General features: G+C 41.9%; 1 protein-coding gene across 1 annotated transcript in view; it reads left to right on the top strand.

Moving 5' to 3' along the window:
• SMUG1 (single-strand-selective monofunctional uracil-DNA glycosylase 1) overlaps nt 1-19,865 on the top strand; it is a 172,883-nt gene that overhangs the window by 54,954 nt on the left and 98,064 nt on the right. The window contains exon 2 of the mRNA XM_044083948.1: nt 13,308-13,597. Within this exon, the coding sequence (XP_043939883.1) occupies nt 13,319-13,597 (279 nt within the window). The 5' untranslated portion in view covers nt 13,308-13,318. The remainder of the gene's footprint in view (nt 1-13,307; nt 13,598-19,865) is intronic.

Below are 19,865 nucleotides of genomic sequence, written 5' to 3'. Positions count from 1 at the left end.
AGTTGTCTGCAGTAATCCCAGGAAGCTTGACTTCTACTTCAGGGTCATCCTTCTTGCCAACATCTGTCTGTCCCTTCCATTTTTGGCTGCTGATGCTTCACTGAAGAGTATGTGATGGTTTACAGGGAATTCCTGTTGGTCATACTTCACTAAACATTAACCATAAGGATGGGACCTCCTACCAGTCCATAGAAATGGATATTGGTAAGGATGTTGATTTGATCTGCTAATCTCAGATGTGTTCTCTCCAATTCTAGCATCAGTGATGAGACTTGGTCCCTCCTTCCTACCCCAGACAATGTATTCTTAAGCACTTAGTGTAGTGCAGGAGCATTTCACTCTGGGTCATGGGGAGCAGAAATGTTGGACTCCCACAAATGATATTTGGATTATTTGGCTATCTGGGAGCAGAAAAGCAGTGACCATGCCTCCAATAATTCAAGCACATGAGGATTCCTTTGAGAGTACCTCTTTAGAACCTGTATCTGAAAATATTAGCATGCAGAAAGCCAGACTAGTTGCTCTTTAGAGTGTAGGAAGATTTTAAATGCTTGTGTAAGATGTCAGTAGCTTTCCCTGTTTTGAACTCACTGTTTGCTGCCAGGCCTCCAGGCTGGCAACATTTAGTAAGACTGCCCAAAGAGAAATAATGCCATATGCTGGTTGTTGGTTGCCTACTATTTTTGGCATTGCTGCAAAACTCTGTGCCTGCAGTAGCAAAAGGACATTATTAAGCAAATACGAGATGTGTGAAGAAATTCCTGATATAGCTTTGAAGTGGTGCCAAGCCATTGCATACCTTGTTAGCAAATGTGCAGTTAAATGTGGTTACATTACTGTATATATTTGTGCCAAAGTAGTTGTCTCAGGCTGAGTTATCTGATGGCATGCTTGGGCAAGAATTAATTGCTTGCATAAGAATATCAAAAGATAGCTGTTAAGTGTCATTAAACAAAGAATTACTGTTTGGCCAATTTCATATGAAGTATTAAGATAGCTGCATAAAAAAGGCAAAACCATTTGAATGGTAAAATAACCTTTTGTTTCCCTCATATGTAAATATAATAGGGAGTGTGTATTGGCATAGTGATTAAGGTGTTTACCTCGCAGAAGCAAAGTACAGAGTTTGATTCTTATCTTTTAGGGAAATTAGCTAGGCTTAAATGACCCACAAGAGCAGCTAGATTAGTATTTATAAACCTATAGGAACTTTTCAACCAAGGAATGGCCATCTTTATTGAAAACTGTCTTGCACCATGCATTTTAATCAAATGAACTTTGGAAAAAGGCCAGTGGAAAGGGGACAGAAGCCAAGGCAAGCAATCCAGATGACTCCCTTGAACTGTTCCATGTCCAGCTAACCATAGGCAAAATCCCTAACCATATCATCGCTAGCTACAGGTCCTCAACCATTAAAACCACGCCTCATACCTGAGGTTACTAGTATCACTCTTACCATTCAGGTCAACACACTACTCATGGGCAATTTTAACTACCCCTCCATATACTGGGAAAACCTATAGGACCAGTATCTTGTAGTCTCTGAGATTCCTGTACTTTGTCAATGCAAATGTTGTGGAATAGCTGGCCTGCACTCCCACTAGTGGCTCATATATCCTTGACATACTACTCACAAGCAAGGGGGGAATTGCACCCCTGCCCAGCATAATGTTTTCATTGGTAAGATCGGATCATAAATCAGTCTCCTTTGAATTAAATGTAATGGTAGAACTCCAATCAAATCCTAAAACCCTAAAGAATATTTCCCAGGCAAATTACCTTCTGTTAAGTGATAGCATAGGTTATTTAAAGCTCCCTGAAAACAAGGAGGCTATGCAGAAGTATATACAAATGCCTTGTGCAACCACTTAAACAACTGCATAGAAACGTCAGTACCAGACCGAACTAAACCCAGGTCTACCTGGAAAAACAAGCCAAACTGGTGGACCCCTGGCATAAATGGACTGTACAACAGAAGGAAGAAATTCCTTTCTAGAAGTAAGTGGATGGATACACAGCAGAGAAAGAAAAATCCCTCATTAGTCTCAACAGGCAAATCAGAGAACTAGTCAAGTCTTCAAAAGCTAAGTAAGAGACTAAAATAACCTCCCAAGCAAAGGGTAACCACAAAGCATTTTTTAGTTATCTCTGAAATCTCAAGGAAAACACTGAACTGTGTGCTGAGTTAACTTGTAAATGGCACTACCTGTACTCAGCCAGATGAAATAGCAACCCTACAGGCTGATAAATTTAGCTCAGATTTCTCTCATCACCTCTAGTCCCTCCCCATGAAATACCCCCCTACCATTCCTTTGCCTGTTATCACAAAAGAGCAGGTCGTCATCGTGCTATCTAAAGCTAGAAGCGCTGTATCAGTAGGCCTTGAGAGAATTCCGGGGTGTCTTTTAAATAGCTTGAAACGTGACCTAGCAGACCCACTTGGATTTCTATTTAACCAGTCTTCAGACAGGCTTTGTGCTAGTAAAGTAGAGGACAACAGCAGTCATCTCTCTGCACAAACTGGGGCTATCAGCTGACCCAGCAAACTACCAACCCTGGGGACCTTCCTTCTCAGCCAGCCTGTAACAGTTGCAGATCTTTGTATTATTTCCTTAACTTTCTATTGCGGAATTTTTCTTCCCTAAATAGGTAATGCTATAGAATGGATAATTATGGACCTGATTAATGACTACATAGAAAATCTGCAAGCTCAAGACCCAACCCGGTTCGGCTTCATCAGGAGCAGATACTGCTTGCTCAATCTGGTGGACGACTTTTAGAAGGTCACTAAGGCCATGGATGAAGGTAAGACAGTGCATAGTGCCTACCTTGACCTAGCCAAGGCATTTAACACAATACCCCACTCTGGTGTTCTAGATTAACTCACAAAATTGGGCATAAACCTTTACATCACCAGATGGATAGCCAAAGGGCTCACAGATAGGGCACATGTTAGAGTGAGGGAATCTACATCTAGCAAGAGGCCAGTCATCAGTGGAGTACCACAGTGTTCAGTGGTGGGCCTTCTTCTATTTGGGATATACTTCTCAGATGTCAAGGCAAATGTAGATGCCTTTGGGCCAACCAAGTTTGCTGATAAGTTGGGGGAAATCATTGGCTCCTCAAACGATGTTGATATCCTACGAAACGTTCTGATGCAGACTAATGATTAGTTTGAGGCCATGTCTCGGACACCAAATGAGAAAAGTGCATAATACCCTTTGTGAAAACAAATATCCCTACAAATTACAACACAGATGGCACCCCCCCATGATTGGACACTGTGGTGAGTGATCTGTGTACTCTGAACTTTCACCACCATGTATCCATGGTGGTGAGGAAATCCTTCTATGTGGCTCAGCTTATAAATAAGGGCATGCCATCCAGATCAAAGGATGTCATAATACCACTGTACTCTGCCGTCATCAGACCAGTGATTGAATACATTGCACCCTTTGGCATGTACCTCACCAGACACCTGCAACAGTTGAAGCGTTCTCAGAGGTTTCTTACCAAAAAAACAAAACAAAATGGTATATAGTATAATGAACATGTCCTATGCCGACTGGTTAAAAGCCCCATCACTTTATTCAGTTTCCTACCAATTATTGAGGACTGAACTGTGCTTGACCTACAAGGCAGTCTCTGACCCAACCCTGATGGAAATGTTGCATATTCGCAGAACTACATAGTTACCCACTGCAGAGATTTAAACCTGATCTGTGACATGACAAGATCATGCTGAAGAAACGTGTGTTGTTCCAGAGTTTGCCCCCTTCACTGGAATAAATTTCCGATTCACATGAATCATAGCACTTCCCTGACTATCTTCAAGTGCAGTCTGGACCAGTGGATGGGAAATCGCAAATTGGAGTGGAGTCCATGTCTCTTATGGACAGAGGCAGTCTGTAAAAAAATAGTCAAAACCCTGCTTGCTGACCCTTGTCTTTCCCCTAGGAATGGAAAATTGGGTAGAACTGGATAGGCTTGTAAGGAGTCTTGAGCCATTACCCTGGTAATCTGCTATGAGCCTATGAATCAGGGGCAGTGGTCCCTCACCTAGCCTACAGGATGCTCCCATTTCTGACTGTGCTAACTCTTCACCCTTCAACCAGCTGTTAGGAGAGGACTGTCTAATTTCAAAGCTCAGTGTTTCTAGCTGACCCCAGGCCTTGAATAAGAGAACTCTGACATAGGGTTCAAGATTGAATTAATATCCCTTCTACCAGTCATGAGGATTACTTCCAATTCACCAAACCAGATGGTTGTGGCAGGGTCCACCTTAAATTACCTGCTTTTTTCAGCAGCCATGGACAGAGTTCCACCATGGGAGGAAGGGCAAATTTTATTCTTGGCTCTTCTATTTATTAGAAAAGGCAGAGTATGGAAACTCATTTTGGGCCTCTCCTGAGTCCTGACTGATCAAGTTTTTGATGATAAATTCAGAATGTTAATTGTTCGGACTGTCCCTCTTATTGATAGATTCCTTCATGATTATTCTGTACATGAAGGATGTGGATTTGCATATCCTCACTTGCAAGAAGTACAGAAAATACCTGGTATTTGTAGCTGTGAGCACTTGCAGCTCACTTCTTTGCTTTTTGAACTATCTGCTGCTCCCACCTATTCTTGAGATGCTTAGATGTGTTTTTGCACACCTTATATCAGGGGCATTCAAAGATGCTTTCACCTGGATGACTGACTAATTTAGACCATGTCTTAGAATGGATTAACTATGGTTGTTGAGTACACCATTCACTACCTCACTAACCTAAGGATATCCTTGAAGTAGGAGCAATGGATTCTTTTTTTGCTTATTCCCATGCAAAGTTTATTCTGGAAACCATCCTGGACTCTGAGGTGCACACTATTTGTCCAAAAGAAGATGATTATGGTTCTCATTTTTTTTCCACCCAGGCAGTCAGACAGACACAGTAGCAAGAATTGTATTTAACACTGTGGGTGACATGTCCACTTCTATTCCTGTGTTCCCATTTGCCAAGCTGTACATGAAGAAATTCAGTGGTACCCAAGAAGCCTCTGGCATCAGAAAGTGCATTCTCAGAGCAAAAGGTCATTCTGCTGTTCCCTCTGTGTATGGAATTGCTGATGGCTCAAATGATAGCTAGCCCTATGATGCCATTTGTCGAGTCCAAAGGGAGCCATATCACCTCTGAGTTAGCTTGGGAATCGCACTGAGAGCCCCTAAGAGTCTGAGCAATACTGACAATGGGGACAAGAACATCATTCTCATTGAGCTGTTATTCATAATGTATACTATTTCAGGTCTTCAGATTGTCCTTGAAATCCATATTCCTCAGTGTGACCACAGACAACATTGTGATTATGTGACACATCTGCAAGCAAGGGGATGTGTATTCTTATTCATTGTACACAGTAGCCTAGTATTTGCCATTAAAGAACCTTCATCTCTGGGCTTGTTTCATCCCATCACTATTGAATGCCTTGGTAGATCATCTGAACATATCTGCTGAAAATCCCTGAGAGAGGAAGTTTTATACTAGAGAATTGCCACAAGCTCAAGTTACTTTGAGGTACCCCATTGGTAGACTAGTTTGCTTGTCACTAAATCACTAGGTCTCCGGGATCTTACTTTATCCCATACATGTTTTAGAGGTAACATGGGATATATGCAAATCACCCCTTAAGGACACCAGGTGTTCCAGCTATATGGCGATTCTGAATGCCGATGAATTATTTCTTTTTAAGCCAATTAATGGACAAATTCAGGTGAAAAAGCCAAACGCCACTTCCCCCTCATTATGGAAGAACAAACAGAATTGTCTTATCTTTCCCCTGTCTCCTGACTAGGTGGCAACCTAATGCATCTTCTTGACTGTACTTTTTCTTACTGGTGGTCATAGTCCTCTAGTTGTTACTGCTGTCAGTGGATGTTGCTGCTGTTAGTTTTTGATAGGATTATACTGTGAAGAAGGCTTCAGACTGTAAGTAATGCATCTGATATGGCCACAAAGTCCCACCCCAAGATACTTAGGAGTTGTGTGCTATGCCAGAACACTTTCCAGCCCCTTGCACTATCTGTAAGGCCTTTGGAACCCACTAATTACAGGACCACATAAATAAATTAATACTAAAAAGCCTTTATCTTCTGACAAGGAAGATAGAAAGGAAGACCATCAAATAAAGAAAAATGAAATTACGTTGCATGATGTCTTGGTAACCCCCCCCCCCACCACCACCACCACCACCAATTCTAAATCTCCAAGATTTGAATCTGGCAGTAGCCTGTGATTATGACTACATTATTGCTGTGTATTTCCTCATTCCCGGTGCCTTTCTGTGTTGAAACAAAGCCCAGACTGCTAGCACTGTCCTTCCATACCCTTCTGTTTCCATGGTGGCTTGGGTTGACTTGAGACTCTGATTCATAATTGTCCTTTCCTGGCACAAGTCTTTGTGCCAGAGATGTTGGAGATCAGAGCTGTCCTGGTACATCCTCCTTCAGCGTAGACTGTATTTTGACTCCTATTCCATTTGCGTGGACTGCATGTTATCCAAATGTTTGGGTCCATCTTCAGTGCCAGTGCGTTAAGCAAGGTTTTCTATGTTGGGTTTGTCAGCATCCAAAGTGGCAGCTCTGCTGTTGATGTCAGAACCATCTGGACTTTTAACATTTGGGCTCCCTTCCTGAGTCCGTTGATATTTTCCTGGGATGGGGATGCTGCTGAGAGGGATATTCTCATGGCTGACTATGTCTTTAACACTAGATACCGATCTTGACGAATGGGCGGCTTCCCCACAGTTCCTTCCTGAAGACACCAGGTTTGGTGACATCCTAGAATTAATAAGACTGAGTACTATTTGATCCACCAACATCACTTTTCCATTGGTAAGGTAGTTCTTTTTGAGGCATTCAGGTCTGCCCCCTCTACTTCCTATGTGGTCCCTCCCAATGACCACATCATGAATCTGGTGGCAGAGAGAGCATGGCAGGGAACCAGATGTAGTCGAATGTATGCTAAGGAAACCAGATAACATATTGCTACTACTTAAGGACAGATGTCACTTGAGCAACAGCCCTCTGGAGAATGCTGTTATTGTAATGGCAGCCACTAAAATGAAACTCTGCAACGAGAGTTCCACGATTTTTCCTCCCAACAAGGAATCCAGAATGAAAGATTATATGAGGCAGGGGTCTTATGCCTTGGGTGTCTTTGCACTCTGAGCGCTCAATTATCACACACACATGGCAAGGTGCTGATGAGACCTAGCATGGGGGGAAGTCTGCCACATGAGACTTGTCTAGATTGAATCACAGGTGGCTACAGTGTTGACTATTACATTCTTCTCCTTGAGATTCCTCCACAGTGCCACTGATGGAGCATTTAGGACAGAAGACACAGGCATAGCCGTGAGATACTATGCCTGGCTTTTTAAATGAATTTGGACAACTTCAGGGTATTCTTTGGTAATACCCCATATGGTAAGTGTTCCTTTTTAGGACCCAGATTTAAAGAGAAGCTTCTGAAAAGTGAACAACAAGGGAAAGCACTCTGTGCTTTGAGTGCACTTTGAAGCTCTCCAAAGGTCCTTGTGTAAGAACTAGAAGGGTGCTAAACCCTTCTCATTTAAAAAAAAAAATCACAAGGTCTTCCTTTCAATTCCTTTTCATACAGAAGAAACCATGGCAGAGGTGGCCCCATTAATGGATTCTATCCCAGAGTCAGAGGGTCGCTAAAAAAATCCAGGATTTAGATATCTATTGGGAAAAAATCTCAATACTCTGTATCCCTGAAAGCTTGCCTGACTGCTGCACTCTGGAGGTGGTCAGGGGTTAACTCTGTCTTCATCTTAATGTGTGGTTGGTCATTGCATGGGACAGTTGGGTAAAGAGTAGAATATCTAGAAATTGCACAGTTCCCTTTTCCCCTACCTCTGAAACTATCATCCCTGTCCCTGCCAGATGTACCACCCTGGCAGAAGAGGGTGCAGAAAAAGAGATTTTTCAGCTCCATCAAAAAAGAGCCATCTAAGAGGAAATACCAGACCAGAAATAGTCTGAAGTCGATTCCAGATTATTTTTAGTTTCCAGAAAGTCAAAGGACCACCAGTCCATTTTGGATTCCCGTTTTCATGGAGATTGCTGTATGGAAAAATTCCCATTAATTTCAATGTAAGTGTGATCTTTGAGTTGGTATGTTTAAGTAGCAGGACGTGCATAGCCCCCCTGCTGCAGCAAAAAAATTATTATTTTTTTTTTATTATATTTAGGTTTCACTGTTCCGAGGTTTCATGCATGTGGTATCTGCCATATGCGGTTCGATGTTCCGGCAGTTCAACAATCTGAAGTAGACCTGTGTCTTTGGGGGCGGTTGGATGTGCTGTATAGACCTTTTGGTTACATACCTACATTTAAAGGTTGCCAAAAGGTTGAGAAGGTATTTCTGCTTCCAGCTTAGAACCAGTCGTCAATTCTGAGCACTCCCAATTGGTCTCACCACAGATGTTAACCAAGTGCATGGTAGTTATAGTAGCTGACCTTAAGCTACAAGGGTTCCATATCTTTCCATTCCTGGATGACTGGCTCCTCATTACCGCAACAACAGTCCTTTATATCATCAAGAGACTGTTATTTTCATTTGTGTTTTTCCATTGGAATTTCTATCAGTCTTCGAAAATCACAGCTGAAACCTTCACAATTTGTCATATTTGTAGGATGCCATATGGCCATGAGAGTGTGAATTGTAAAACTTCCAGAAGACAGGCTTGTAATATTAGGGACTATGATTTCAGAGCTCCACCCCATTTGCATTTCTGATTCTACAGGTCCTAGGTTTGATGGCTGCCACAATCCCCCTGGTCGCCCATATGAAAATATACTTCTCTATAATACAGTGGAAGTTTAACATGCAGTGGTGGAGCCCCCTAGATGTTTGTATATGTCATTTAGACTTGTGGATCCAGTCATCCACTATTACAGCAGGAAGACCATTTATTTTACCCCTTCCAAAGGTGACTGTGATCATGGATACCCCCTGTATGGGGTAGGAGGGCATTTTAGGTGAGAGTGGTCCAATAGATGTGGATTCATCAAAAGGCCAACCTTCATGTCAGTGTCCTGGTGATGAGGGTTGTCCTTTTAGCAATTCAGGCCCTTCAGGATTTCCTTCCCAGGGTGTGATTTCTATTGATACGGACAACACATCTATGATGTGGCATATCTGAAAACAAGGAGGTACCTGGCCTTACCCACTGTGCTGAGAGGCCATGGGAGTGTGATAGTGCTGATGTCTTCACAGCTCTTTCTGATAGCAATGCAAATTCCATAACAGGCCAACTATTTGGTACACAGACTCTGTAAGTATATTCTGATGCCTCGTGTGGTCCCCCAGCCCAGCAGTAGCACAGATGGATATTCCACTGCTGTGATGAGCCTTATTGTAACCTTTTTGCATCCCCAACTAACATCAGCAGCAACAGCTGTAACCTCTCTGCTAGAACAGAAGTGACTACCAGTGGTAGTCTTTCACTATAGTCAGGTAAAAAAGATAAATGCAGCTGCACAGGTGTACCAGGAGAGAGATATTTGGATTCCTTAGCAGAAACGTTATGCTGGAAGAGGTTCCACAGAGCTCTTCTGTACTGTTTGCACTTGGTGAGAGTCATGATGATTGTGCTTTGCCTTATGATTTATTCCAAAAAAAGGAGCAGTTTCAGATATATAGTGAATGTGTGTGTGTTTTTTTTTTTACTGCTAGATTTGATACCACAAACCACAGTAAACTTTGGAGCTCCTAGATGTTAGAATCTGTCTAGGTAACCTTCAGGAAAAAAATGCAGCATAGACAATTTGGGAAAAAAATGGCACCTGCACTATATTTCACTTCCTTCTGAGTTCTTTGTTGAGACTGAAAGAAAAAATGCCCACAGGGAGCAGTTTGCTTACCATGTTAAGAAAGGAATGAATAATTTAATAACCTGTGCCATGAGCAGGCTGCCCTGTTGATAGAAAAATGGGGCATGCTATTGGTTGTAAAGACTTTGGTAAATGATTGCAACCAATGGAATTAGGAGGTGCCTGGAGTACAGCACTGTGGTGGTAATACAGCATCCTTTATGATGCACTGTATATATCCATGCTTATCCCTGTTAGTTCAGTTCCAGCTGTTTCCGTAACTGTTGTTGTGGCTACACATTCCATTCCTTCATCATGGATGGCAGTGCATCTCATGGTCTGTAGCACACTGCTGTTGTGTTGACAGTGCTCTAGTTTGCTGCTTCTTTACTGTGGTGGTATGCCATTACGTTTATTCTTAGTTGTGTCCAGGTGTACTTGTTGGCAGTACTTCAGGTTGATGTTTCAGTAAAGGCTGTGCACTTCATATGTTGCAGCTCATCTGCTTGTGTCTCTTTGTTGCAGCTTGTTCCATTGTTAAACAATGGTTGCAGTGTTCCCTGTTTCAGCTTTAGTGGAGAAGATGCATGCAAGTGCTGAACTGGTTACAGCAGTATGTGCTTAGTAGTGCTGCATTGATGGTAATCCTTATACTGCTGCTTCTGCAGTGCTGTGATACAGCATCTTTCTGCTAATCCCACCTTATGGCACACCATGGTTTTGCTCAGTTGATCAACTAATGGCAACGCATTACTGACCGCATATTTTATTGCAGTTGTAGAGTACTGCGGTGGTGGTGCTGCTGTAGCATTGTCACCTCACAGTAAGAAGTTGCCCTGTTCGATTCTCAGCTAGAGCGCCTTCTGTGTGGAGACATGCGTGAATGGGCGTGCCTTCGTTGAAAGTTGTGCATCAGAGCTGGCAACTCGGCACATAAAAATCTACTGCCAATCATTAGCGGACCGGAGTTCCGCTGTGGCGACCCCTAATTGGGAAAAGCCGAAAGACACAACAACAAGAGTGCTGAACATGAAAGAAAGCGTATTCACAAGACAAAATTTGGATGCCATTTTTTTTTCAATAAAAAATGTTTTCGGACCATCTTTGGTAATCCTCCCTTGAGAAAGTCTTTCTTTTATATTGTCACAAGATGGAATATAGAAACAGAATGGAACAAAAACTAAGAAACCTGACCTACGTTAAAGCCAAAAAACTAAAAACATTTTTTGTTTCTTGGCTTTAACTTAGTACAAGTTGGAATATGCAAGACTTTTTTTTAAAAGCATTTTCAATTAAAAAAAAAAATTCTTCTGTCTTGTAAAACTTTTTTTTTTTTTTTTTTTTTTTTTTAATTCCTCCAGTGCAGCATCCTGCAGCAGCAGTGAAATATCCTGACATGGTATACTTGCATTCTGAATATCAGGAAGGCAGGAATGTCTGAAAACAGCTTTATTATCCAAATCATATCCTCCTTAATTATGCTGTATGTGATTTACAACTTGCGCTTTACAGAAAAATCTCTCTTTACATGAAGAAAAATTTTGTTCCTAATCTATTGAGTTCATTTAAACTGAGATTTCAGAACTGTTTGTCAGAAGCTAAGATTTGCAGATGGTTAGCACATTCCATGCACTGCGCAGATTAGTTCAGACGGCTGCCGTATGCATGCAGGAGATGATTCTGATGTATTGCAATAAAATAAAAAAAAAAAAAGACCAGAAATCCTAGAGAAGAGCGAATCTCAAAAGCTGCAATTCTCCTTTAAACTTTTTTTTTGCAGGAGGGAAAAACTCCCCTTTAACCACAGACCCTGTATACCAACTCTGAGATCAATATATCTCAGAAAAAAAGGAAAATTCTGGGAAATGGACATCTTGGACTTGGTATGTATAAGTCCATTCTTTCGGCCATTCAGTCTCCATGTTTTGGGACTCACTCTGGCGAGTTGCAAGGTGTGCAGCCAACTGGATGACTGTTTTGGCAACATGGACAGCCTTCTGGAATGACCGTTGTTGTCATGTGACAGGCACCTGCAGGGCTGACCATCAGGCCTCTAGGGAGCAACCCCTCCATAATCTAGGCCACTCAGGTAAGCAGTGCTTGGATTTGTTGCTCTCTGGGCTGGCCTACATCTAACCATGGCAACATGTTCATGAGTCCTGTCCATGTGCTCATCCTGGTGTGTGCCTCACTTGTGAGTCATTTCTCATTCTTTTGTTATCCAACCTTCCCCATCACAGTTGTCCACCATCCTTTGCGTACGTGTCATATATTGTCCTCACTTTTTGTATGTACATTGTCCCTGTATGTCTGTGTTTGTGATCTATGTCAGTTTGCCACTGCTTTCTGCCCTTCTTCCTCTATCCCTTCCATAAATATCATCTGTCCTACCTGTTTTATAAAACCTAGAAAACAAAGGGTCTGTTCCCAGTCCAAAATACGTTACTCTTCCTTCTCCCTACCTATTTGAATGTTATGGTTACTTTCCTATGTTTATCTAGTCCCTATTCTCCTTTCCTACTTTACTGTCAACTGTAGTCTCTTTTTTCATTTATATGTTTAACAGGGTTGCTACTTTGCTGTGCACACCCAGCTGGTCTCACTTCTTAGAAGCAAGTACTGAGCTGTGTTACTCTTCTGACAGTCAGGTACATTGCACACACGAGTGCATTTTGACTCAACCACACTAGCCTGCCTTATGTACGCTATCCATGATACCTTAGAAAACAGAGGTTTGTCATTAGACTTGAATAACTAAAATTTATTTTTGATTTTTAATGAAACATGATACCGCATGTACCCCCATTTTTAACAGTTTAAAGTTTCATATGACTGTTTTAGCAAAAAATAAAAATAAAAAAAGGAATAGGCTTTGCAGGTTTTCTTTAGTTAAGTGATCACTTTTATGGTATTTTATGGCTTTTGTGGTATTTATTAGAGTAAGAATGTTAATCTGATGGGATGTAGTAAAAATTGAATAGTTTTGTATTTTACTTTTGATACCATAAAATAATTTGTAATTGAATGCAGAATGTTTGAGCTATTTTCTTAGTGAGGGTTAGAGTTGTTGCCTATTTTTCCTTGGTGAAGAGTAATTCTTGTGCATTTACTTTAATATTTTACCACTGGCAAGTTAAAGTGACTACAGAAAATAATGATAAATAAACCCTTGTGTTGTTTTGCCTCACAATCTTTCTGTAAAAATAGGAGCTGGGCAAGTGCTGATGCAGTTTGAAGAGACAATTGCTTTCCACCTTACTGGAGTCAGCCAATTGCCTGTAGAGAATGTATACACTGAAGCATGCCTTCTGCTGTCTTTACTGAATCCTCCTGAGCTTTATTTCTTTGGTTGTGGTTGGGAGGTGAGATAGTCTGCTTCACATCATAACAGAATGGGCAAGTAATATCTGTGGATCTTTGTTTCTTCTAGAGAATGCTGCCATGGAGACAGAGAGGGTGTTTCCCTCTCTTTCTGTACCATTAGAAATGAACATGCTGCTGGAAGGTCAGAGTGTGGCTTCCAGATTTCTTCAGGTAGAGCTAAACTTGAATCTGCGATTGAAGGAGCTCTGTTTCACAGATCCTATCCACTATGTCTACAATCCTGTGGAGTATGCTTGGGAGACCCATCGGTGTTATGTGGATAAATACTGTCAGTCCACTAAGGAGGTGCTGTTCCTAGGAATGAACCCAGGACCTTTTGGGATGGCACAAACTGGGGTAAGGTTCATAGTTTCTTGTCAGTATATTATGTCTCAACACATCTTTTGTATAAACCATTTGCAACTGCATTTAATTTGTGGGACTCTCTAAACATAAGTCATTTATTAAAAAAAAAGGAAATACTTAAGAATGGTAAGGTAATTGGATAAGTAAATTAGTACAGTGAGATTTTTGGTATTGCTGGTTTGAGAAGTGTGGTGATGCAGCTGTTAACAGTTACATGGACCACCTTGTAAAAACTGGTAAATGAGGGCAGTATTAGTTGCTACTCAGACTGATTTGCAAGATTCCTGTGACAGCAGCAGGGGAGAATTAACATGTCACATAAGCTGTAGTGCACTTAGTTGCTGCATTTCTGCACTTTTTTCTTCTGATATGGTAACACAGGGTGCCTCTCTCTGAATTTTCCACCAGTAGTAAAACTGGGTAGTTTTGAGAAAGCACCAGCTTTTCTCCAGTGAGTGCATGTTGATATGGTTTCTGCAATAATTTACATACATTCTTACCAGCAGGCGAAGCAAGGTTATACTGCTGTTGAATTTTGAGACCTCATGTTGAGATGACACCTGACTCCTGTAAATATGGGAAAAAGAGGTTATGGATGGATGCAACCTGTGCCCATCAGGAAAGTTAATGGGTGACATGACTTTGAAGGCAGTCATCTTTGTTATTGTTTGGGCTTACTCTTCTGATAACCCCATCTTGGCAAAATTATAAAAACAAATGATCCTACACCAATGGTATAGAGAAAGAAGGTCCTTACTGCAGCTTAGATGACCCAGATTTGAAAAGTGGCTGGGTCACTTAATGGTGCAGGTAGGAAGAATAGACTTGTCCATCCTGGAGGGATGGATTGTGGTCCTAACAGGCATGTGATGCTGCTCTGCAGACACAACTTCTGCAGGAGGGCAGGGGGAGTAGGAGTGTCGAGATGCAGGGAGCCAGTGCAGAGTGGACATGGGTCTAACCACCAAGCTGGTGACAGTAGCACTTCTCGATGCATTTGATGGAGCATGCTTGTGTAGATAAGGAGTGTATGCAGTCTTTGTAATGACCCAAGTGCTCACGAGCAGAGGAGTGGTTAGGCTATTCACAGTAAAATGCCATCATGGTCAGGTTGCCGGTGAAGGTAAATGTAACCTTGACATCTGCCTGTATGACTGTTCCCCACTCACCCCACCCTCAGATGGCTGTTGCCCAGTGGATGTGGGGGTTTTCCCATAGCTGGTCCAGTAAGGGACATCCTGTATCTCCCACACTCAGGAGTGAGTGAGCATCCTGCTATTGCATGTCATGATGTCAGGCACTGGGATATGAGGCTGTACCCAGCTCCTGTTATCTGCAGGTTCATTTTTGCCGCAGCACAATTTCGATCTTAACTGTGATTGACCTTGACTAGTGTGCTTATGCAGATTGAACATATGAGCTCCTAAGGAAAATATGTAGTGGTAGAACTTTAGGCTGTGGGACTCTACTCATCTCACCTCAACTAAGCCAAACAAGTCTTGGCAGCAAGAACATAGAGGGGAGTTTGGGAGTCCTCCAGTAACAGGTGAGTCAGCAGGGGAATTTCCCACATTAGGTATGTTTGTGCACTTTGATAGGTGTGAGTCACAGCTACTTTGTAGATATCCTTAAAGAACATGGTTTGCGCACGCAGTACTTTGTGTAGGCCTGTCATGACCCAGCATTGTCACCTACTTCCATCTCCTACACTATTTGCTGGGGTCCAGGGTTAGGAAACCACCCCATGGTTATCTGCCATTTAGTTATCCCTCTGAATCTCGGTTGAATTCAGCACTCTGTCGCTGCTTTGGGGAACTTCCATAGTCTCCACCTTGGTAGGAGATGCTGAGGTGCCAACATCCTTTTTCTGGCTTGAAAGGTAAAGAGGCTTCCTTTCCATATAGCTGCTTTGCTGAAAACACCTCTTTTGGAAAGACTTTGAAACGCAGATGATCCTAAAGAGAGAATGTTTTTTTCCTACAAAAGTTAAACCATTTTTGGAGAGAGAGAGAATGAGGAACTTTGAGTCATCCGTTCCATGGAATTTCTCCAAAAGGATATCATTTGTTGTGCCTGGAAACATTCAAGTTCAGTTCTATTTTCTCCTAAGAAGGCAAATTCCCTCTGTGAATGCCTGGTGGATTGGATTGATAAGAATCTGTTCAGGGATTCTTGTGTGATATCCTTAGTTTGTCATAGTTTTCAGATACCACTGCAACTTTTCTCTGCCTTCAAATAAGGAGCTGAAAGCTTTGAATACCATAGGCAATTTGGTATTTTTGTCTGCCACTTTAAGCTTTAGTTCACTCAAGTTTCTGTCTCATCTCTCTCATTTTCTTTCCTGCCATGTGAATGAGTTTGGAAAAGCTGGTAGAGCTCTGATTCTGAAGTCAGAATGTCTTTGGAAGCCAGGTGGTTGTTTTTAGTTAGTATTGTACAGCCTGCCGTAATGTTAACTGTCCTGATACTGTGTCCAGGACAGCAGGACTCGGAATGTCTTTATGCCGGATGATGTAGTTCATGCTGTCCTCCTGAAAAACTAAGCTGATGTAAGCTATTCTGGATGTTACCTTCTGAGGTGCAGTCCTGTTTGGACAGGTTTCCCAGGGCCTGATTGATGACAGTTAACAATGAAAACATTTACTGACTCCCATTGAGGGTGTCTGTTGCCTGTAGGCTCCATCTCTTTTTCTAAGCCGCTTCAGTTCCCCAAGAAAGAGAAACCTTTCATAATAGTACTGAGGTGTCCTGCAGTTTTGTCTCCAGCCACTTCATTATGAAAGTCTCCCAGCCGGCAGGCTGATTTCACCAGTGAAGCTGCAGCAGTCCCAACTACCATGCAGGATTGCTTATGGGTTGATCATTTGTTTGAGTTCACCCCAGCTTGGCAAACTATGAACTGTGGATTATGGGTTCTGCATGTGGATTCTGATGAACTCTGTCTTATTTCTTTTAGGTTCCCCCACTAGAAGGTGGTTCATTAAGGGGCTTAAGCAGTCCTAGTAGAATTTCTGAGACTGACCTAGTCTGTATTTCTGAAGTGTGCCATCATATATGTGCCACCTTTTTGAGGCAGAGGACTTTGTTCACAAGTAATTACTAGGCTAGTTGCCCTTCTTGATCATTTTTAAACCTTGCTGATTTTACTTGGTGAGAATTAGTCTGTACCAATTGTCTGGGAGGTAAAAACCTTACCCATTATACCAACTTCCAACCCTTAATTTTTTTTTGTCTGTTTTTACAGTCGCCCACATTTTTGGCAGCACCCTGCAGTGTAGTCAAGATAAACCTTGCTTTTTTGTCTTGGCACCCAATGTAATCATGAGCGATGCTCTTTAAAAAGCATGGAGAATGCAGGTATTGATCCCTGTATCTCACGCATGCGAAGTGAATGCTGTTCCATTTGAACTAATTCCCCTTGTTGCCATGCTTTTTTTGTTCCAGTGGCGGTTGAAGGTTTCTGTCTCATTTTAAACTAGGGAGTTCAAGAAGTTCAAGTGGTATGTCCGATTTCAGATGAGGTCTCTGAAAGGTGTTTTGCTTCTGCAACATTAGTGGTTAGTGTCAGTGGACTTGATAGAGACATTTTGGCACTTTATTGTCTGGGCTGCACAAAAGGTGCCTTCTGTTTTGCTATGAATGTGCTACATTTTCAGTATATTTGCCACCTTACAGGTGACCATTGGCTGCCATCAAAGCCTCTCCTTGTTCACTGGGTCTACCGGGCACTCCTGCCCCCCCCCAAGATTTATTCAGACCTGTGTTTGGGAATAATGAGGAGATTGAGACTTACAAATGCATCATTTTGCTGCTCAGGGATATTTTTTGTATATACTCTAACCTTTTCATTCGTTGCTCAAACCTATCACATCAATGGGTGGATGTGTAATGGGGATATATTAGAGTATTGTCTCACCTGTGCATCAGCTCAGCTAAGCTTCCCTGCCTCTTCCTACTTTGGACAATGCCATCTATGAGTCTCCATATTCCACTAGGAATCCGTAGCAGAGATCATCCAAGCAAGTGCCCTCCCCCCTCAGGATAAGCATACCCTTCCTTCCCCTGCCAGAGCCTGAGACATCTAAACTGTTCATCAGAAGTAAGTTGCCTTGGCCATTCACTGTTGTTATGCAGTCGTCAGCAGGCATCTAAATGGTAACAAAACCCTTCAGTATTTCAACCACCGTCTATTGATGTTCCCCAAGGGTCAATACTCGGCCCCCTTCTATTTAATATTTTTATAAATAAACTTCATACTGCTACAACACTTGCCACACTCGTACAATATGTTGACAATTCAACCCTTATCTACTCTGCTGCATCCATAAAAAAATTACAGGAAACCACTCAATAGTCCTTTCACTGGCATTGAAATATGGCTAAAAATTCTAACTTGTTGCTTAATGCCATAAAAAAAAAAAACTTATGCTATTTACCCCAAAACAACACATTAACCAGAAACACATTTCATACTACCTCAAATAATAACACTAAAATAGAAACCATAAGTCGAACTAAACTACTCGGTCATAATAGATGACCTCAAATGTGATCACCACATACATCATTCCATCAAGAAAACTTTCCAAAAACTCTGCTCTCTCTATAGGTGTAAACATTACCTGACAGATTAAGCAAGGATTACCTTAGCAGCAACATACCTCCTTCCTTCTCTTGTATGCTTCCCCTATTCTTACAAATGTCAACACTACATATACAACTAACTTCCTACTACTACAAAATAGCTAAATTTGTAACCAGCCAACCTTATAAAACATGGCAGTGCCTTGCATTAAAACAATTAAATTGCCTTAAACTCGTAAATAAGTTGACATACTCGCAACTAATCATTGCCCACAACCTATTTTACTCTCCAGACAAATGCCCAGCATTACAAAATACTCTGCTGCACTATTCACTCAGTAAAGACCTTCGCTCACTCTTACTATGTATCAGTAAGACATCCAGCACTGCTGGAGACTCTTTCTATTGTCATTGTGTGTAAAAACTCTGGAATGAAATCCTCACACAGTAAATAGTTTGAAAACTCTGCTTAAATGGCATCTTTGCCAAATATGGCTCTGTTCTTTCTGCTCTCCTGGCTAACTTTACTCAGATTACCTTTCCCCAACTCTTACAGCCACTTTGCTTTCTCGCCTTTTTGTACCTTATTGTTCCTCTTCATACTGCACTTATTTCCTAAACTCTTACTTTTCCTCCTCCTCTCACACCCCAGCACTAACTGCAGTTCCTCTGTCAATTTGTTTTCCTGATCATTTGTGTAACTTTTCCTTTTATATCTCTTATCCATTTTTAAGCTATGTTCTACTTGTCTGTCTGTAAACTATTACTAAACTCAGAAACGCCCCAATTTGATCTCTTCCCTGCAGCCTTCTTGCTATGAATATGTTGTTACTATGTTATTTATCTATTCAATCTTCTTCTCTTTCAGCTGTTCCCATTAGGGGTCGCCACAGTGGATCATCTGTTTCCATTTCTTCCTGTCCTCTGCATCTTGCTCTGTCACACCAACCACCTGCATGTCCTCTCTCACCACATCCATAAACCTTATCTTAGGCCTTCCTCTCTTCCTCTTACCTGGCAGCTCCATCCTTAGCATCTTTTTCCCAGTATACCCAGCATCCCTCCTCAGCACATGTCCAAACCAATGCAATCTCGCCTCTCTGACTTTGTCTCCAAACCATCCAACCTGAGCTGACCCTCTAATATACTGATTCCTAATCCTGTCCATCCTTGTCGCACCCAATGCAAATTTTAACATCTTTAACTCTGCCACTTCCAGCTCTGACTCCTGCCTTTTTGTCAATGCCACCATTTTCAACTCATACAATATAGCTGGTCTCACTACCCTCTTGTAGACCTTCCCTTTCACTCTTACTGGTACCTGTCTGTCACAAATCACTCCTGACACTCCTCCATTCCACCCTGCCTGTACTCTCTTCCACACTCACCATTACTCTGAACTGTTGTTCCCAAGTACTTAAACTCATCCACCTTCGCCAACTCTACTCCCTGCATCCTCACCATTCCTCTATCCTCCCTCTCATTCGCACACACATATTGTTAGTCCTGCTGACCTTCATTCCTCTCCTCTCTAGAACATATCTCTCCCTCTCCAGGGTCTCCTCAACCAGGTCCCTACTCTCACTACAGATCACAATGTCTTCTGCAAACATCATAGTCCATGGGGCCTCCTGTCTGATCTCGTCTGTCAACCTGTCCATCACCATGCAAATAA

The sequence above is a fragment of the Protopterus annectens genome, chromosome 9.part0, assembly GCF_019279795.1.
Source record: "Protopterus annectens isolate FY-2018-M chromosome 9.part0, PAN1.0, whole genome shotgun sequence".
In the NCBI taxonomy this organism is placed as follows: Eukaryota; Metazoa; Chordata; order Ceratodontiformes; family Protopteridae; genus Protopterus; species Protopterus annectens.
This window is presented reverse-complemented; position numbering and strand designations above follow the sequence as displayed.